This window comes from Elgaria multicarinata, chromosome 6 (genome assembly GCF_023053635.1).
Source record: "Elgaria multicarinata webbii isolate HBS135686 ecotype San Diego chromosome 6, rElgMul1.1.pri, whole genome shotgun sequence".
NCBI lineage: Eukaryota > Metazoa > Chordata > Lepidosauria > Squamata > Anguidae > Elgaria > Elgaria multicarinata.
In genome coordinates, this window is record NC_086176.1 from 12,494,780 (window position 1) to 12,516,949 (window position 22,170).

A 22,170-nucleotide genomic window follows, 5' to 3' on the forward strand; every position below is an offset into this window, starting at 1 on the left:
ACTGTTTTGTGTCCCCCATTATTCAAAAATGTGTCTCTGATTTGTAGACCAAATTCTTTCCATAATGAAACATTATCCATTGTATTTATCAAATAAACTGACCGCTATACAAAAAATCAAGATGCATAAACTGGATTGAGTTTGTACCATTCAGAGAGACTTGAGAAAACTAGAATGATCTTAATTTTGTTACGTTAGCCCTGTCCAAGTGTTCACTGCATTCACACACAAACACCCCAATTAGTATAGTTGGGTCCTGCCCTCTTGGTTGCGATTCCATCTCTCAGCTTCATCCACCATGTATTGGAGGGGTAACATCTGCAGTGGGGACCCTGCTGTACTTGTGTGGGTTCCCTGTGCGATTTAGGCCATGGCTAGACGAGGGGGTTGTACGGCGACAATCTCGTGATTTTATGATTGTGAGATCGTTGCCCTGGTCTACATGCGGCGTGTGACATTGTGGCCATTTTTTAAAAAAACGAAAAGGAGCGCACAAGTGCTCCTGTGCAAACCAGTGAGGTTTTTTTTAAAAAAAAATCCCTTGCCCTCCCCCCAAACCCCCCCAATGGGCACAGAGCTCCTGAGGAGGAGCTCTGTGCCCCGTGCCCGGGTCCCAGCTCCTCGCAGTTATGCGCAAGGAGCCAGAACAAACCGCAATGCCCGGCCATGCGTTGGCCATGCCCGGCCATGCAGATCATCCCGAGACCGTGGCAAAGGGTAGGGCGATATCCCGGGGAAAGTGAGGGATCCTCCCTCCGGGACGATCCTGCAGCAATCCCCAGGATATCCCCCCATCTAGCTATGCCCTTAGAATGTATGGAGGAGGATGGACCTGAGCAATGAGTTCCAATTTTCCCCTCACACAGCTTTAATCAGGGAATGGGGATAGGATGCCTGAACAGAGCTATTTTGCATAGCTTTTTTCTGGTTTTGCTAATCATGAGGACGAGTCAAAGAATTATGCTGGGCAGTGTCCTCTTCACTGGCCACCACAGACATATTTAGCTATACCTGTGGTTTCTGAGATTCCAGAAGGCGTCATCCATGCCATTTCCAGAAAAAACTTTGCCAATAAGTCTATATAGAAATGCAAGTTCCTGGAATCAGTCTAGCATAATCCAGAAATTTATTCTGGGGCCAATGCTGTTCTCAGTGGCTCCCATTGAATACTATGGGACAAATTAAAGCTGTGATTCTGTGTGTTGTTATTTGGGAGTAAGCCCCATTGAGCACAGAGGGACTTGCTTCTGAGTGTGCCAATTTGGGACATTGCTAAAGGTGGGGGAAGAAACGGTGACCCAGACATTGGGCCACCAGGAACAGTTGACTGGAAGCTGAGAGGGAGAGAAATCAGGTTCCTGAGGTAAGAGGCAGAGAGTAAGTAAGTTCTGGAAAGGCAGCTAAGAAAGGCCACCTTTTAAATATATATTTCAGCTATTTCATGGGCATCCAATTCATAATTAATTATGCCACCCCCATCCACCCCGGACTTACTCAAGCCTTTTCTTTGGAGAGAATTTAGTGTTGTGGCTTTGTCAGTTGGGCTTAAATAGATGAGAAAACCTCAGAGTTTCATAATCTAGGCATGGAAGAGGCTGAAAGTGAAATCATGCTATCTTTGGTTAGCTATTTTCTTTATAAACATGCATGTAGAAAGAGGGAGGATGTACATGAAAAGCTTTTATACCATAATTCTTGGCCTGAGGCACTTGGTTTGCCGTTCCTTCCTGCTATTTTTCCTGTGTATTTATTCCACTAGGAGGAAATTGAAACAAACATATTTCATTTAAAGAGGTGTTTAGCAACTAGAAAAAGATGTCTGGGAACCCACTGGACAATCTTGGCTTGTCATGCTTAAATCTTCCTAAAAAGTAATAGGGAGGCACAGTCAGTAATGATAAGCATTTAAAATGCCACATTTCAAATATGCAGAGCACTTCATATACATTACTTCAGGTACAGATGAGCAGCTATGGCTTCATTAAGTCGTGCCTGAGGTGAGTTGAAGTGAGTTCATGCCTGTGGTAAGATTTGAGCTGAGGACTTCCCAGCTCACCATCTTAGCCATTTCACTACCCAGCTTTGAGGAAGATTTAAGCATAACAAGCCAAGATTGTCTAGTGGGTTCCCTGACATCTTTTTCTAGTTGCTAAACCCCACTTTAAATGAAAACCTACTGTAGAACTTTTTATGTAGTAACACTGCTCCGGCACTATGTAAAAAGCAGTAAACAGGCAGAAGGGTAGCACTTTCCAAAAATGCCTCCACCATTTCTGAATTTTTACAAAAAAAATCTGTGCTGCATATTTAGCTAGTTTTTTAAAGATGTGGTTGGTAGTATGACTACTCTCCTTGCCTAATATGCCATGGGATGGAGAGGTTTGTAACTGAAAACATCTTGCAGGATTGTTACACAAAGGCTAAAATGAGAAAGTGGCATCTCTAGTCCCTCCAGGCTTTTTATTATATATATATATATATATATAAAATATTTATTTGTATCCCGCCTTTTGCCCAATGCTGGGCCTCAAGGCGGCCTTACAAAGTTTAAAACATACATGGGGGAGGGGGAACAAAACCATAAACGTTTAAAATACACAACAAAATTATAAGACATTGACATAGATGGAGGGCCAGATTATTCTCCAAAGGCCTGCTGGAACAAAAAAGTTTTAGCCTGCTTCAAAAAGCCTATCAAGGAGGGAGCCAGCCTAGCTTCCCTGGGAAGAGAGTTCCAGAGCACTGGAGCAGCCACCGAGAAGGCCCTCTCCCATGTTCCCACCAAGCACGCCTGTGAAGGTGGTGGGACTGAAAGAAGGGCTTCTCCAGAAGGTCTTAAAGCACGGTTAGGCTCATAAGGGAGAATACAGTCTTTCAAATAACCTGGAGAATCCTTCTCTCTTGCAGCATGGCAATTTCAGTACCAAATTATTAGCTAAACTTGAGTGTTAGCATGAATTGTGCATTTTTATTTTTGCTTGGAACAGATGAGCCACCAAACTGCAGGATATGAAAAATGCATATTGATTTTTCTGCAAATGATTTGGATCCCATGGTGAGCTTAGCACATGATTTTGAAGTCGTGAGAATGCACTAGAAGTAACTGGGATGGCTGTATTTGTTTTATTGCTGGGATATTGATTGGAGTGATGGAGTTGAGATAGATATCATAGGACTCGGCTTGTGGGCTCATTAGTATGAAACGTTCTGTCAGTACGGGCAGGCTCAGTGCTACACCACATTAACTAAATTGAGAATATAGCTTGCATGTATCTGGATTCAAGCCATACTCCTGGCAAACTGGTTCCCAGCAAGTTTTCACTTGGTTCAGGTTATATAATTCACTATCTGTCTTTTCCCTTTCCAAGAACTTGAGTTAGTTACAATAATTTCAGAGGGGAATATAGAATTTTCAAGTAATACTAATATTAAAACTAATAATAAAATAGCAGTTATAGGGAAGTGTGTGAGAGATACACTATGTTAAAGTGGATAGAACGTTGGGCTGAGAAGTTTTGAATTCTGAATTCCCACTTGAATCTTACAGCTTACTGTGTGGCCTTGGGCAATTTATTCTTTGCCTAGCCTACCTCAAAGGGGTTGTTGTGGAGCTAAAATGAGATGTCCCCATGTAACCACATTCAGCTCCTTGCAGGAAGGGTGAGATAAAAACATAGTAAATAAATAATCCCTGTCTCCTTAACCCCGGTAATTGAATGCTAGTCTTGCACAACTTCCGAAAGCTATTCTGGTTACTGGATTTCTTAAGGGAAGAGAATTTTGAACTACTGTCTCAACTGTACATTAAAGCATGTTCAACCCCTAATAACCCTTTTGCCATTTTAAAGTAGCTGCTCAAGACAACATTCTCTCAATGGGCATCACATTTTAATTTTCCTCTGTTCTCACTGCTTGGTCATATATTGCTCCATACTCACTGAGAAGGGTTTGCCCGAAGGGTTAATCAAAATAAGAGGAATGAGTGGTTTTATCCATGTTTTCTGTCCTGCTGAAATTGGCAAGAACCCTTTTTACTTGTTGTGTTGCTTTTAGGATTGTGTAATTCTTGCCACAGTTATAAACAGCTTCATTATATTTCAACCTTGGCAAAAGTAGAGCTAAGATTACAGTTTAGGAACTTTGAAAACAGTTGGCAGTCCATTATTTCTAGTAACCATTTACTTATCTAGTAACCATTTACTTATTAAAATAACTACAAGAACAAGGCAGCTTTAGATTGTGGCTAAGGTTCCCTTCAGATACTTTTTACTCTTTTTAGTGTTGAAAACTGCCGTAAATTACATGAAGATTATGCAGCCCCCAACACTCTGCACCACCTTCTATCCTAAGGTTTATCCCGGGATCGTCCCAGGGTCATCCCTGCCTGCTCCCGGGATCCCGTGTGTCATTTACATGAACAGGGATGACCCCGGGACGATCCCGGGATAAACCTTAGGTCTAGCTAAGGCCTAAGAAAGCAAACTTTTCTTTGCATTTCCTATTATCAGACTTCTGCTAGCCTTCTTGCTTATTACTTCACCAATAATGAAGTAAGCTCCCAGGGTGAGATTGGGAGCTCACATGCTTCCTCCCCCAGAAGCAAACCAAATAATTCCATGTTTGTTTGAACATGGTATCTGTTGAAACTCCATCATGCAGCTAGTCTTAAACCCTAGGACTTGGTGGACATCAGGAAAGGATTTACCACTGTGTGAAAGTCACTCATTAGAACTTAAACTAAGAAAAGCAAATAATCCATCAACTCTGAGGCAGCAGTCCAATTAATTTCATTTATGGTGCTCCCCAGCTGAAGAAACTATTTTGCAGAGCTACAACCGCCTAGCAGGTTCAATATTGTTCTCCAGAGAGCTCCTTCAATATCTCACCCCCAGCTTCAGAACTAAACCCTTTCATAGGGTTTAGGCACCACCTATCAGCTGCCGCTTCCTAAAAGGAAGTAGGTCACTCACACTTTCTGTAACTCAGCCAGTGCCACAACAAGCTCTCCTCTTGGCAAGTGCAACGCTAGCTCCACTGTGCCTTATCATCACCTAATTTTGGCCAAAGGAGAGAACTATGGCTAAAGCAGGTCAGGTTATATTCCCAGGCACTATACAAGCCTCCAGGTCAAGCGTGTTCACTGGATAACAAACATGGAAAATCCACTTGTACAAGTTTGTGTTACTCACTGTAACAGAATTTGTTCTTTACCTCTTATGGGGAAGGTCACAGTGCAGTCCAAGGCCATAGCTAGACGGGGTGATATCCCGGGATCATCCCTGTGCATCCACATGATGCACAGGGGATCCCAGAAGCAGGGAGGCATGATCCCTCCCTTTCCCCGGGATATGGCCCTACAGTTGTAGCCCGCTTTTTCCACAGTCTTGAAATGATACCGAGACCGCAGAACGTGTGGGCGGGCGTCGCGGTTTGTTCCAGCTCCTTGCAGGTACTCACGAGGAGCTGGGAACCGTGCACAGGGCACAGAGCTCCTCAGGAACTCTGCACCTATCGGGGTGGGGTGGGGTGAGTGGGGAAAATTGTTTTAAATTTTAAAAAACCCTACAATTTGCGTACGAGCGCTCCTGCGTTCGTCTCCTTTAAGAAACAAACAAACAAAATGGCGGGTGCGACATCCTGTTCCTCCGAGGTCGTCGCATGCCGCGTGTAAACAGAAGGGGTGACCTTGTGATAACAATATCACGAGATCCTCACCCCTCCTCCATAGCGCTAGACCCGTAGGTCTAGCAGAGGCCCAAGCCTTTAATATAGACCGTAGTTTCTGAAGGACGTATTTAAAAGCATTTAATAAATCCTTGGTTCATTCTGAAGCTGATTTGCCCCCCCCCTCCCCCGCCTGTAAATGAGGCTAGGATTTCACTATAATCATTTGAATGGTTTATTATTTTCTTTCAGCATCATTGGGATGTGCTGAAATTAAGTGCTTTGTAGGCATGGAAGTTGTTCCACATCTGACAAAGTCCTGTCTACAAATTCTGAAACATTCATGTGGTTGAGTAGCATGAAGAAGCAGGACTTTACACAAGGTCATTGAGGGGGAAAGCAAAAGCAAAGTGAGATTCTTATTATTTAGGGTGCAATCCTATGCATGTTTAGACAGAAAGAAGTCCTATAACTCTCAGCATTCCTCAGCCAGCCATGCTGCCCGTGGAATGCTAGAAACTGTAGGAGTTTTTTCTTTCTAAACATGCATAGAATTGCACCCTAATTTATTTATTTGATTTGTACCCTACCAGGGCCGGTGCTACCATTAGGCCAACTAGGCAGCCACCTAGGGCGCAGACCTCAGAGGGGTGCAGTACTGCCCTTTAAGGGTCACAGTTTCATACAAATTAGCTGTTTTAAGAAAAAACATAATAAAAGGAAAATATAATAGTTCAGAAACTGTTCTTGAACAGCTGAATCGAAGTTGGTAATTTTCGGGGGAGGGATGGTACAAGTAGGTCGCCTGGCCTAGGTCGCAAAATAGTCTGGCACCGGCCCTGTACCCTACCTTTCTACCAAGAAAAATGGCACTCTTGGTGGCTTTCAATCATCTGTTTTTGTGAACCGCCCAGAGAGCTCCGGCTATTGGGCGGTATAGAAATTAAATAAATAAATAAATAAATAAATCCTGGTTAAAACAGCAGTACAACAATGTATTTAAAAACACAGCAGTAACAGAAGAAAAGCAGCATCCAACCTAACAGATCCACTTACATGCCAAAGGCCTGTTTGAATAAAACCGGCTTTGCCTGCCGGTGCAAGGACAGCGATAAAGACTTGATGCGTATGCTTTCAGCCTCCACAAGGTCTCAAGGGTGGTCTGTGTAGAAGGCAAAATAAGCAGGTGTGCTTATCACAAACCCATGCTGCCTTCAGGTTAAACCAATCCTAATGTTAAGCTAAACTGAACGGGGCGGGTGGGCGGAATTCGTGAGTGGCAGCCTTGTGAGAGATTTCCCAAGTGCGTGTGTGTTGCTGCTTGTGAACTGCCTTTATTTCGGGTGTGTGACAGCTCCTCTTTTTCTTACCATAGGGTGGAGAAGAAACATTTAATCGTGCAAAGCTTCTGAACATAGGCTTCACAGAAGCTTTGAAAGAATATGATTATGACTGCTTTGTATTTAGCGATGTCGACCTAATCCCTATGGATGACAGAAACATCTACAAGTGTTACAGTCAACCCAGGCACCTCTCCGTGTCTATGGATAAGTTTGGATTTCGGTAAGAGCTCAGTTGCTATGGTTATGTGAAACTAGCACAAAATCATGTAAGGTAGTAAGTAGTCTTTTCCAGCCATTCTTTCTAATTGTATGTAAGTTCTTCCCACAAGAAGAAAAATGGGGTTGAGTGTGCTAGCTCCTCCCTCTTACCCCCAGCCATCATTTTTGTTAACCTCTGTACACAGAGGGTGACGAAGGGGAGGGGAGAGCTTCCTCTATGCATGGCGGTTCCACTGATGGTGAGGGCTGTCCCCTGCACACAGTTGCCCTTCACATGCCATGGGCTACGAGGAGGACAAGCGAGGCAGGGAGTGGGGAGGGCTACTGTGTCTTTTAATATCATAGAATCATAGAATAGTAGAGTTGGAAGGGGCCTATAAGGCCATAGAGTCCAACCTCCTGCTCAATGCAGGAATCCACCTGAAAGCATCCCTGACAGATGGTTGTCCAGCTGCTTCTTGAATGCTTCCAGTGTGGGAGAGCCCACCACCTCCCTAGGTAATTGGTTCCATTGTCATACTGTTCTAACAGTCAGGCTTTTTGTCCTGATGTCCAGCCAGAATCCAGTTTCCTGTAACTTGAGCCCCTTATTCCATGTCCTGCGCTCTGGGATGATCGAGAAGAGATCCTGGGTTGATAAATAATAGGAGCATGTAAACAGGAGAGCCTGACGCACATCAGTTCTGATGTAGTCTCCTTTAAATTGTAACTTTTCTCTTATGTCTTTTTGCATGTTGCTTTGGAAAGGCATGACCCAAAAAGTGACTTTAATTACTTGAATAAATAACAATATACTTTTGTTTCTTAAATAGAAGGCACATCATGTGTAGCTGGAAAGCATGGTTTCTGGTTACAACTGAGCTGGGCCTGAGAGTGTTTGCAAGTTATGCAACTTCTACAAGAACAAGTTTGGGGAAAGCCAATTGGCTGTTACTATGGTGGGGAGATTATTATCTGAAAAAGGGAAATTTTAAGATGTTAGAATTGCTAAGAAAAAAACCAAAACAAAACCCAATAATTTCCCAGTTCTTATGTTCTTCTATATTTCTGATAGGGAAAAATGAGAACTGTTAGTGTGTACTGAAGCAGATTTATATGACAGTCCTGATGTTACATTTTGCATAGTCTTTCCGGTGCTATTATTATTATTTTATTAAAAAATGCTAGTAGAGGTGCAATCCAAACTTCTCAATGATAGTGAAAACGTATTAATGACTTGCCTTTCTCTCTTCCAGCTTACCTTATAATCAGTATTTTGGAGGCGTGTCTGCTTTAAGCAAGGAGCAATTCCAAAAAATAAATGGGTTTCCCAATAATTATTGGGGCTGGGGTGGTGAAGACGATGACATTTATAACAGGTAAGGCCCTTGTGCTTCATTTGATACAGATGTCTTTTACTGTTTAGGGGAACTTATTTTGGGAGGTAATGGCCTGAAAGGTATTTGAGTTTCAGGGCTCCATGTGACAGTGAATGATGCAGAATCTTCCTCCATGTTGCCTGGTGAGGTGAGCTTCTATAGTATTTGCTGCTGTAACAATGGCCCCATTCAGAAGACGCCTTGAACCATGGCTTTAACCATGGTGGTTAAGCCAGAAAGCGAAGCTGTGTTCAGAAGTCACCTTAAACTATGGCCTCATCTACACCAATCAGGATATTGCAGTATGAAAGTGGTATATAAAAGGCAGGAGCCACACCAAGAAGGATATTGCACTATGAAAGTGGTATGTGGTCTGTGTCAATGGGCCCCAACAGTTGTCAGTGCACTTCAATACCCCTGTAAAGCAATAGTGTGGCTCCTGCCTTTTATAGACTGCTTTCATACCACTTTCATACTGTAATATCCTGCTTGGTGTAGATGCTCATCTATTTATTTATTTATTTATTTATTACATGTCTATACCGCCCAATAGCCGGACCTCTCTGGGTGGTTCACAAAAATTTAAAACATTCAAAGTATAAAACAACAGTATAAAACCATAATATAAAATACAATATAAAAGCTCAACCAGATAAAAACAGCAGCAATGCAAAATTACAAATTTAAAACACCAAGTTAAAATTTATTTATAGACTGTTAAAATGCTGGGAGAATAAAAAGGTCTTCACCTGGCGTCTAAAAGCATATAACATAGGTGCCAGCAAACCTCCTTAGGGGGTTCATTCCACAGCTGGAGTGCCACAGCACATTACACCCAAGCAGGATATTCCACTATGAAAGCGGTATATAAAAGGCATTGAAGTGCACTGCAGGATTTACACTGCTGCTTTATAGTGGTATTGAAGTGCACTGACAACTGTTGGGGCCCATGACCATCTACACCAAGCAGGATATAACACTATGAAAGTGGTATGAAAGCGGTATATGGAATGTGTCATGGGCCCCAACAGTTATCAGTGCACTTCAATACCGCTACTCCTGCCTCTTATATACTGCTCTCATATCTTTCTATGATCTCTATGAACATGACTTTCATATCACGTTCATAGTGGAATATCCTATGAATATAGATGAGCCCATATTCTGACCATGTGCTGTGGGAAAAAGTACTTCCTTTAGTCAGTCCTGAATCTCCCACTGCTCAGCTTCATTAGATGATCCTGGGTTCTGATATTATTAGACAGGAAGGAAAACGTCTCCCTGTCCACATTCTATACACAAGTGCATAATTTTATACACCTCCTGGCTGCCTATCTGTGAATAAATGTCAGCTAGGCTATCACACCTTTTCCCTTCCTTTTTTGCTCGCCCAGGGTGTCACTTGCAAAGAGCTCCTGGCTTGGATTTATCTACAAGCTCAACTGTCAATTTAGCCTGCAGTGGCCTGCATCCAAAGAGGGCCAGGGAATGTGGCTCATGCATTGTTTCCCCTTTCTTGCTGGCTTGCAGTCAAAGCAAGCTGGCAGAAGATCCAGGGATGGCGTCTGATGCTTTGCATTGTGCAGGGGTCACTGCTCTCCTTGTCTCTCAGCGCTACTCTCCCAAGTCGGAGGCGAAACCAGAGTCAGGGTCAAGCCTTTGGCAGCAGAGCTCTTCCATTCAGCCACCCTATCAACCCTTTCCCCCCATCGGCACTTACTCCTAGGGATGCTTTGCACCTTGTGTTTGGAAGCCAGGTGGTTTTTCCATAATGCCAGGATGCTCAGATCTTTGAGACAATTTGGGGAAAGTGAGAGGTTTGGAGTACAGGTATAGGATTTTGCAGTGGTAGAAGAATGCTGTCATAAGTCTTAAGTGAATCAAAAAGGTTTTTAGATGGTGTTCTTAGAATACTGTCAGGAGAAAGCAATGAATTTGTTTTGTTTTCTAAAAAGAGATACCAGGGCTGTGGCCTACATGGGAGCCTTGCCATGTACCTTACTGCTTAATTCCAAAAACATTGAGGACAAGTTGTCATTCAGTAATAAGGGAAAGAACGCTGAGCATGGTCAGATATACTCTTTATCACACAGCTTCACTTTTTTTCACTAAAGAAGGTAGTCCAGATGAGGTCTGAAGAATGGAGAATACAGTGGACCTATTACTTCTTTTGAGCAGGCAGCAATGGCTCTATTAATGCAGCCTAAAATCACAGTAGCCTTTTTTTGCTGGTTTCCAAAGCGCTGGAGCAACTGATGTTATAGGCCCTACTCCTAGGCACAGCGGTTCTGTTTCCCATATGGAGCAGAAACATGAAGCAAGGCTTTAATATTTGATTGGCCTGCTTTACGGAGATGTTGCATGACTTACTGAGATAATGACCGTGTGAAGCCCTTTGAACACTTCAAATGTGCTATATAAAAATTAATAGTAGTAATAGTATTACACTCTCCCAAATATCAGTTTGTTAGGCCGTTTGCAACTGGATGGTTCTTTTAGACCCATGGATATCTGAGCGTGTATGTGTGACCGACATAGTCTGTATAAACAATAGTTAAATTTATGGAACTCACTACCACAAGATGTAGTGATGGCCACCAATTTGGATGGCTTTAAAAGGGGGTTGGATAAATTCCTGGAGGCGAAGGCTATCAATAGCTACTAGCCCTGATGGTTGGGTGCTACCTCCAGTATTTGAGGCAGTAAGCCTGTGTGCCCCAGTTGCTGGGGAACATAGGCAGGAGGGTGCTGTTGCACCATGTCCTGCTTGTTCATCCCTGGCCAATGGCTCGTTGGCCGCAGTGTGAACAGAGTGCTGGACTAGATGGACCCTTGGTCTGATCCAGCATCAGGGCACTTCTTACGTTTTTATGTTCTTAACATGTCCATTCGTATGCCTTTGCAGGCTGGTTTTTAAAGGCATGGGGATCTCCCGCCCAGATGCTTCAATTGGAAAATGTCGGATGATTCGCCATTCAAGAGACAACAAAAATGAACCTAACCCACAGAGGTAGGTCCTTCGCGTTGCATTCTGTGTACATAGTTTCAAACGGTCATATCCTGTTTCTTTTTGTCCTCATTTCCCTTAAATATCTGATAATGAATGTTTGTTTGTTTGTTTTCTTAAAAATCAAGTATAAGCCTAGAATTGGTCTCTAACATGCAGGGCCCTTTTAAAGTTTTTCCTTCCTAAAAAGAACCCCAAGGCGACTCAAGAAAGCCATAAAATACATTCACAAGCATGCAGCAAACACAGTAAAACAGGAATAGGTAGCTATTAGGCAGCTATACAATGAACCTAGTTAATTTCAGCATTAGATTTGAGCTGGAGGGGAAAGTGTTTTAAGTAGTGGAGGACAAGGTAGTAAGACGGGTGCTTTTTTTCTCTCTGCATCTTCATGCACTTTTTGTGTAATAAAGCAAAATTCACACTACTCTATTTTTAGGTGTGAAAGGGACAGACACATGGACAATGAATGTGGCTGCCCCCGTCATGTCTAGCCTGACTCATAAATGGACGTGTAAGAGCTTATTTATGCTCTCTCCAACTCTGGGTACTAATTTTTACTAATGAAGAGGTTTATGAAATTCGAAAGATTGCCCCTAACTATAAACTACTGGCAGTTTCAATAAAATATTTGATCTCATAGATTCTGACCAGTTTTGCACAATCACTGCAGCCCGCCATGGAGGGTTGTGGCCTGTGCTGGTGATCATTTTGAATATTCAACCCCCAGTGGGGGGTTGTCATGGTTTGTTACAACATTTAAACCTGGGCAGTGGGATTGTTTGAGTCTTAAAATCTCTTCACTGGCTGCCAATTAGTTTCCGGGCAAAGTATAAAGTGTTGGTTATCACCTTTAAAGCCCTACATGGTTTGGGTCCAGGCTACCTGCAGGATCGCCTTCTCCCGTACAATCCGCCCTGCACACTCAGGTCCTCTGGGAAGAATTTACTCCAGCCAACAGAAACAAGGCTGACAACTATTACCCAGAGGACCTTTTCTTCTGCCACTCCCAGTTTGTGGAATGGCTTACCGGGAGAGATTCGTCAACTTAACAGTCTTCCGGAATTTAAGAAAGCCATAAAGACTATCTCCTCCAGCAAGCCTACCCAGTTGAATTTTAAGATGCCTTTTTTTAATGGTGTGCTGCTTTTAATTATGCACTGGTTTTAGAAGTTTGAATTACTGTATTTCTTCAATTCTAAGACGCCATTGATTGTAAGACGCACACTAATTTCAGTACCACCAACAGAAAAAAAGCTTTGATTCTAAGAAATAATAAACGCACCCGCGATTCTAAGACGCACCCCGTTTTTAGAGATGTTTATATGGGGGGGAAAGTGCATCTTAGAATCGAAGAAATATGGTAGTTGTATGTATTTTATGGTGTTTTTATTTGTGTTGTACCCTGCCTCGATCCAGAGGGAGAGGCGGGTAACAAATAAATATATTATTATTATTGTTGTTGTTGTTGTTGTTGTTGTTGTTATTAAACAACCCTCAAGCAACACCTATTGCCCAGGTTCAGATGACATGACAAGCCATGAGAAACCACCCCCCTCAACCAGGGTGCATGCCACAACTACCGTTTGAACATTTGACCATAAAGCATTTTAGTTTTATTCTTATGAAAAGCAATTAACTAAAATTCACTTGGCAAGATGCTAGTTCTAAGCGGGTATTTCCCAACAACTAATCTCTCTTGTTTTTACAGGTTTAACAAAATTGCTCACACGAGGGAGACAATGAAGTCTGATGGGTTAAACACTCTGACCTACACTGTAGTAAAAACTGATAAATTTCGATTGTATACAAAAATCACAGTGGACATTGGATCACCAAAAAGCTAGTGTGGCAGATGGCAGAGGCGGCGAAATAGAAGACTTGGAGGACTTAGCCAGGGACTACTTATCCTGTCAACATTTTATACCTGCTGTTTTTTATTACAATCATCATGGAAAAAAGAATACCTTCTTTTGCCATTCCAAGGCCTTTCAATTGGCTGGACTAATGAGAATTTTAATCCCAAACTTTGCTGTACACTTTTTTTTAGGTTTAGAAAAGAGGCATAGAAATTAGGAAATATGTCCATTTTCAGGGAATGGTGGAGACAGATATGCTCAATCCACCAGCACGAAAAAGAAAAGAAAAGAATGGAAGCTATGCAAAAGTGCTACCATACTTTCGTGAGGCTTTCATCTGTCTCAGTGGGGCTTGGACAAGAGTTGTTCCTAGTAAATAGTGAAGGGGGGAAAGCCAAGGCAAGGAATGGAACCAAAGTTATATCTTAGAAAATATTTATTGTTTTTGCCAATACGTTTCGGACTTTTGAAGTCCTTCTTCAGGGCAATTCAAATAAGAGTATAATGATCTCCTCCTATGTGTGGCCATTTTGAGATCATTTTCCTCTAGAGAAAATTGAAATTATAATCTTATTTGATTTGCCCTGAAGGACTTCAAAAGTCTGAAACGCATTGGCAAAAACAATAAATATTTTCTAAGATATATCTTTGGTTCCACTCCTTGCTTTGGCTTTTTCCCCCTTGCTATTTGGGGTTTCCTTCTTTTTGGGGGCTCCTGGTAAATAGTGCCCTATTTGTTTACTGCAGCGCTCTCCACTTTAAGTAATAGTTGCACACAATTTGGGAAAGATTGCTTTCACCATGTATTCTGCAATTATGGCACATTCCCCTTTCTCCTTCCCACCTGCTCCCACCCCCCAATTTGATTTTAAAATTAGGCAACATTTATAAAAAAAAATAATCACTGCTGTGGTTACAGTATGAAGGACTGGAAAATGCTGCTAAAAGTTGTACGAGTTTACATGTTTTTATATATATCTCCCCTTCATGTAGATAGAATCGTTCATTCTTGTCTAATAGCAATTGAAATAACTTCTCTTGAAAAAAGAAAGAAAAGGAATATGAATGTCAAAATGAAAAAAATGGCCTTAAATTCTGTTCTGCGGGCAGAGGGGATTTTAATCATTCAGGCCTCTTTGCTGAAAAATAGTTTTGTATAGCAAAACTATTTACACTCCGTGCTTAAATGCAAGGTGTTGTTCACTTGGTTCAGTCTGGGAGTACTCTCAACCCATTAATAATCTTGGGCTTATGTGCACCCTGGGAAGAAAGCGTGGAGTGAAGAGTTGTACCATATTTATTTGGAATGCAGTATGATCTCTCCAGCCTCGCAATTGGATTTGGATCACTGAATAAACAAAAAGGTTAAAATAATATATACGATATAACCCAGACCATGCACTGCCTTTTCTCTATGGTGAGTGGAAGGGCTGCTCGCAAGCCTGAGACCAAAACATACCTGATACAGCTCGTGGGCACAAGGGGAATGTTCCATTGTATTTTAAATCCAGGGTGGGGAATGTGGATTCCTCTAGGTGTTGTTGGACTGCAGCTCCCATCAGCCCTAGCTAGCGTAGCCAGTGGTGAGGGATGATGGGAATTGCAGTCCAAGAACAACACATTCCACACCCCTGTTTTAAATGGATTTACTACATGGGTCAGCCCATCTGTCTGTAGGGTTAGCATGCCAGCAGCACATAAGCTCAGGCTACCAATCGCTGGCAGCATGAATGGGCCAACCCACATGCTAAGCATATTTAAATATGACAAGGAATATGCTGTACAGGTGGCCTGCATCACATCTGTTTTGGAATAGAGCTGTATGTTACGTTCTACTCAGATGCCAAGTTGTTCTGCTGTGCTTCTACGGAACACTTGAAGTGTGCTCCCTTCCCAAGCTGTTGCCTTCAGCAGCAAATTTTCCCTGGCTATTTTGAGGAATAGGAGCAAGGAAAATTAGATGTTAAAGATAACAACAGGGAGAGTGAGAAACCCAGCCAGACCACATCACCTTCTATCTACCAAGAAGCTGCACTGCTGAGAAGAAGTCTGATGTGGCACCTGCCTTCCTAGGAGCACCAGGATGGGGGACCCGTGCTTCAAGCCATCCCTATCTGTACGAAACAGCGTGTAGAGGGAGTGTTGTAGACAAACACAGCAGAGCTCCTTGCCATGGGAGTAATATGTTAAGCTCACTCTCCTACAAGGCTGGAAATTCTCCCAGAAACACAATGAGTGAACAGGACCCAGGTATAGTGGAACCATTTATTGCCTGAAGCAGTGCTCTGCCAAGACTGAGCACTGTCTGGCATACTGGAATGTAAAGTGACCTTTGCCCAAGACTTTCCCTATGCTCCTAGTTTACAGTTTTAGACGCACATGGAAGCAGCCCCTAAGAAAAGCGTGTGTGACGTGGCCAAGGATTTCATGAGCCATCAGTGCCTATTTCTACTGGTAGACAATGACGGACTTCGGACCATACACCAGGGCCCGTCGTGAGTGATTTAACCAACGATAAGCCGCAGTGCCCACAGACACTAGGTTGCATATGCAACCCCCACTCAGGGATTGTTCTGTCGTGCAAACCTGGCAAGCATGGATTATGCAAGGGTTTGATCGTCACACAGCCCTACAACCCACAAGTGGGGGTTGCATTTTCAAGATGGGGGCTGCATTCACTGCAGCCTCACCATAGGTTAAATAACCCATGGTGGACTGTTGGGTTGTACAAACAGCCCCAATGGCACCCTTGCACAGCCCGCAAGTGTGCGAGGTTTAAGGGCAGGCACCAGAAACATTTTGAGTGCACTGAATAAACAAACGTAGACCCTGTATGGAAGCACCTTATTGAGTAGGAGTCCACCCTCTTCCCCTTTCTTCTTTTTCTTGTTCTTCTGCTTCACCTTGCAGCCTGAGCCCATAATGCTGCCTCTGCAGACTGTAGCAGAGAAGGTAAGCCAGCAACCAGTACTGTATCCCTATAGTCAACAGAACTATAAAGTCTAATTGTTCAATGAAGCCCCCTTAGTTCTTGGCATTGCAAAAAACAAAACAAAAAACAAACAAAAAACCATGACTAGCATAAGTACTATTTCTGAATTGCCTTATGTGTGAATGTAGACCCTAAAAGCCAAATGAGATTTTGAACATTGTAGTGTTTCATTTTGGTTTTTTGCTGTTACAATGCAATCTCTTTCTTACTATGGAATGGCAAACAGTTTGCAATTCAGGGCTCATAAAGTGGCCTCTTTGTTTTTAAAATGTCTTGTCAGATACGTTTACTGTTGCAAAGGCCTAAATATTGTACACAAAATTGTTTTTCTTGCAGTGTGGTGTGTGTAAAACTTGAAATTTGCTCTTTTGTTTTATTGTGGCAACATGTTATTGTGGGGGGAAAGTATATAAAATCTAATTGCACCATAAAGCAGCACATATATTGACACTGTTAATATAAGCTGCAGGCAAAACCAGACTTCATTTTCTTATAAACCATCCTTGCAAGGTTGCCTGTTCAGTCTTTTAATTGGCTGACACTTATATGGCGGCAAAGACATATGTTGTTGTTTTTATATATTATATCATCTGTGTCTGCAGGATTAGATGTGGAAATGTTGCCTTAAAGTATTTTTGTAAACTTAAGTGTCTCTGAAACTACGGGCCTGTTTGGACGTTGTCTTTCCTCCCATCCCACCCTGGGGAAGGAGCACGGCATTGCTAGATTATCAATTGGAACCCTCATCGTCAAAAAATCCTTGACTTTTCCCCCTGAGAATTCTTTTTTCAAAACATATTTATTATTATATATCCTGGTTTTATATGAGATTCCGTGTGATCTCCCATTCAAGGCACTGGTCCACACCGAGCAGTGCTTATAGCATCGAACCATTTACTGTGCCCTGCTCAGAACCCATGTACAGGAGTGGGGACTTCAGCTTTAGCCTTCTCCTGTGCACAATATTTCTCTCCTGTTGCCACTTTCATCTCAAGAAAGTGCCTTGGAGGAACATAGCTCCCATGTTCCTCAACCATCTGCCCTTCTCACTTCAGGCAGCAGTGACCCCAGCAATGCCCACCACCTACCCTCATTTTAAAAAGGAGTGGATTCATTGCCTTTTCCTGCTCTCTTGGAGCCCACTCCACCATCCTTAAGGCTCTTCCGCACACCCAACGCCACTGCCAAAGGGAAGCCGCCCCCAATTCAGCTAGGCAAACTGAGACGAAAGGATGTTGCTGTAGGAAGGGAAGAAAACACGCGTGTCAAATTCTGTTTGGCACAGCCAATTTCTTCTTAATTGGAGCAATAACAGCAGTGGAACAAAAAGAACGTGCTCCCTCCAATCTTGCACACTCTTCTGCTCGACCTCTTTCTTGCTAATTGTTATCATGGCTAGCAGCTGGCACCAAAGTTGTGCTGTAGTCAATATCCCTGGCTTTTTGTATTTCTTCATTCAACAGTACAAGAGGCCTTGCATGGAGGCAGTTCTCATATATGAGGATTCTCATATATCTGATTCTGGGCTCCCACCCTCCTTCTTTGTCACCATTGCTCTCTCATTCCCTTTACCACAAGGTGAATGTCCAAACTAGGCAACCACGCCTTTATTTGAATGTGATATTTCCCTGATGCAATGCGAAGAAAACCTCTGAAGATTGAACTTCTCTGGTGGGATCACTTGAGTAGTCACTAATGTTTCCTCACAGTGAGAAGAGTTGAGGGAGGGTGCGATCTATTCTGGGGGGCAAAACTGTTCAACCAGGCCCTGGGTTTCCCAAATCGAAGATCTGTCTTGTGTGACGTATTCTAATTTGACAGAATGAAGCGGAAAAGGCATGCAAAGGATTGTGTCACAATTTAGTTTTTGTTATGTGTGTGTGATTGTAAATCTTTCTTTCATGCATATTGGATTTACGACTTTTATTTATTTAAATGTACTGAGCCAGATGCTTAGCCTTTCACTACTGGGTGTAGAAACCAGTGTCTGCAATTGGAGGTGCATTTGTTCTTCTCATTTTAAAATGTAATCACATCTGTTTGGAAACCAAGGCAATAACTCTGGAATGTACCTTCCTTCAGAGGTCAGTGGAGATATTTTTTTTGTTCGGGCTAATTAAAATGGTCTTTTCCTAAGCCAGCACCGTCCAGACATGTTGGACTACAACTCTTATCATTGGCCTTCCTACTTGGGATGCTGTAGTCCAATACATCTGGGAGCCACCGGGTTGGGGAAGGCTTCATTAAATGTTAGTTGAGAACTAGGGACCTGTTCAAATATTATTTCCGGTGGACAAATCTTGACCCAGCAATTATTTTGATCTGTACTCCATTCCCCTCAGTGTTTGGAGAAAGTCCAGGCTGTACTGTCTCTATTTGAATGCAGTTTTTTCCCCTGAACCTCAATTCCACCTCACTTTTTCTAGGGTTGCTCAATTATGGAAGCAGGAGATACCATGTTCAAATACATATAGTACAGTAGAAACTTCAGGGACCAATTTCCAGCCCCTGGGGACCCCAGTCCTGCTGCTACATTGCTTGTAGCAGTCCAAACAAACAAAAACACAGTGGTTTGTTGCCAAAATCTAGTGGCAAACCACTATAGAGGCTCAAAAGGGCACTTCTGAGTCTCCATAGTGGTTTGGCAGCAAATTTCGACAGGAAACCACCTATGTTTTGCTGTTGCACTACCAAATATCAGCAGTGCAGGCACAGTAGCAGAGGTGGCAGGACCAACACTCAAGGATGTGTGTGTGGGGGGGTGCATTTTGCCCATCCCTGCGCTATAGTCTAGGTCAGACATACTTCTTCCTTGCAGCGGTGTAGTGGTGCAGTACACCCAAGACCCTACTACCTGGAGGAAATCTCAACTGAATAAGCAACATGTGAACAGGATTTCGAACTCTTGTTCCTATTTGCCATAATATTTTATTGCATCCAGTACTTATGGAACCCTCCCCACCGCACGGTTAATCTGTTGCTGAAACTATCACCTCCAGATAGAAAATTAGTCCTTCTAGAAATTAAGTTAGTTGGTTTTCTACATGAAAGGCAAGTATGTAGGTTACAGAGCAAAATACAGGTTGAAGCCCTATGACATTTAAAGACGTTCAGAGAGACAAATAAGTTTAAAGCTATTCAAAAGAGGCTTCCCATTGCGCATATGCAACATTGCTTTGGTCCTGCTATCACCTCTTGCCAAATAGGTTTTGTTGGGGTTTGGATGCAATACAACCCCATCCCAAAGCCCCCAACCCTTGAAAAAAAATTACCATCTGTTTCTAGGCTCGATGGACTTTGGGAGGCATTTAATATCCCGGCCAAATTGGGCCAAACACTGGCTTATCTCCAGTTGTGGGACCTTGGTCATTCTGAGCCTAGTGTAAACTGAGCTCTGAACAGAACAATATTCTTTATATCCTACAGACATTCTATGCAAGCAACTTTTAAGTTGTACATCATAAATAGCTTTCCTGTATGCATACGTATATGTGTGTGCACGCATGCAAAGATCAGGGAAAAACTGCCATAGAAACCGTATTTGATTATCTGAGAATACGTTTTAGCTCTCAGCTTCAAAGGTTTTTGACAAAAGTGCCTTAAAGTATGTTCATGGGTGGGGGTGGGGAGGAGATAAGGGTGTCTCCTCCACAGAGCAGCATTTGATACGTTGCTTTATTGTTGATGTGAGATGGTTTTTGTCTTTACACCATTGAAGACTTAAATAATAAATGTTGATATTTAAGAAAACAAAACGTATTTGCTTTTCTTTTTTAATCCCCTGATGCTTGCCCTCCATGTTCCCACCCCCACAAAGAATTGACTCAGAATTCAGTTTAAACTGTGAAACTTTGGGGTACATGTACTCCAAAGGAGGGAAAGTTTCTTCAGCCATTGTTACTCAGAAGTTAATGACTGGGTTCACACAACATGCTAACCCACCATGTGTTGTCTGAATTCAGCACATTTTCCACAGGGGAAGGGGTTAATGTGTTGTCTGAACACCAGTATGTTTTCCGCAGGATGGGTTTATCATGTTGTCTGAAGGCAGCACGTTTTCCACAGAGTGGCTTGTTAACCATGCAGTATGGTTTATTTTCCTCAAACAAGCCACCTTGAGAATCCATGACTTGTTGTTGGGGTTGTTCAGGGTGGTTAACAAGCCACACTACATGTTAATGAGCAATCCCATGGAAAACGTGCTGTGTTCAGTCAACACGATCACCCACCCTGAGGAAAGTGCACTGCATTCAGACAACATAATCCACCCTGTGGGTGTGTTCAGACAACATGATAACCTGTGATTCAACAGCAGCCCACACTGGGTGGGTTAGCATGTTGTATGAACCCAGTCATTGTCAGGTGGGAAATAAATGTTTCTCATTCTCAGATTGTCAGTTCCAGAGGAAATTAGGGCTCCTTCCGAAATTACCTTCCATTGTGGTATGGCTCTTTCCTGCACAACCTGATAATCTCAGAAGCCCAAGGTCATGAGGGAGGCAGCTTCTTGGCCTCTTCCATTTTGGGTTTATTTAAGGGTGGGGAGATGAGGCGCAAAGGTCCACTCTTCAAATTCTTGAGATTACAATTGCAAATTTAAAAACGTATAGTGTAAGACATTCTTTCCCAACGTGGTGCCATCCAAATACATTGGACTGCAACTCCCATAATTCCCAGCAATGGCCATGATGGCTGAGAATTAAGGGAGTTGCAGTCCAAGATATCTGGAGGGTACTAGGTTTGGGAAGGCTGGTGTAAGCATTGCTTGTGATTGTATTTTTACACCTTTAAAAAAAAAAATGATTTGTAATACATGGTGCACTCTCCCCCCACCCTGAGCTGAGTGTGTGATGCCTTTTATAAGCATAACTATGGTTAGTCCACTCTTTAATTTCACGTGCCATGCCCAACCATTCCACAAATGCAGCACAGAATAGGGAGGGAAACATGTAAGAAGGGCGGGGGGTTGATTCCCTCACCTAAAATGGAACAGTCCGTTATCCTACCTCATTCTGTTGCATGTCTTAATCTAGGTTTACGTAGAACATCTGCCCTATCTGGAAAAATGAATAATTTGGGCCTTCCTCTGATCTACAGGGGTTTCCACATATGTGCCTTGCTCACAAGCCACAGTGTTCACAATCAGATAGTGTTCTCCAGAAGATGCCATTCATGTGAATCACTGCATTCACCATGTGATGTTCATCTTGAATACAACCTCACCAGTAAGCTCTGAAAGGTTACTAGCCCCCTAAGACTTTTAACAGCTACACACATGCCTCTTGTGGCAGATACAAGTGGAAAAAAACAAGCATTTCTCTGCCTGATTGCTGGGAAGTGATTCTTTACAATCACGTCTTCTAAATTCTAGCCTACAGCTATTGTTGATTATTGGCTTTGTATCTGCAGCCTTTCATCTCTAAATTGCACTTCTTCTGCCAAGCCCCTTCTATCTCCTGCGCCTGTTTTATCTGTCATTCAAAATTATTATGTCACCATTTTTTGAAAAGTGGCTTCATGAAAACCTTCCATGGGCAGGGCGAGTGACATTAGAATGCTGACATTTTCAAGTCTGTATATGGGCTGGGCGTACTGGTTTCCTCAAAGTCAATTACAATCTTTAGTACCCTGATCTTCAGCCGCTGGGTTGGGTCCCACAAGAGGGTCATAACAGTGGCATCTCCATCATGTTCTTTTTGGGTAAAACAACAACAACAACCCAATAACA

General features: G+C 42.7%; 1 protein-coding gene across 1 annotated transcript in view; it reads left to right on the forward strand.

Moving 5' to 3' along the window:
* Positions 1-20,197, forward strand: part of B4GALT1 (beta-1,4-galactosyltransferase 1) — a 65,742-nt gene extending 45,545 nt beyond the window's left edge. Inside the window, exons 3-6 of the mRNA XM_063129039.1 lie at positions 7,040-7,227; positions 8,462-8,584; positions 11,490-11,594; positions 13,303-20,197. Coding sequence (XP_062985109.1) covers positions 7,040-7,227; positions 8,462-8,584; positions 11,490-11,594; positions 13,303-13,438 — 552 coding nt within the window. The 3' untranslated portion in view covers positions 13,439-20,197. The remainder of the gene's footprint in view (positions 1-7,039; positions 7,228-8,461; positions 8,585-11,489; positions 11,595-13,302) is intronic.
* The last annotated feature ends 1,973 nt before the right edge of the window (positions 20,198-22,170 follow it).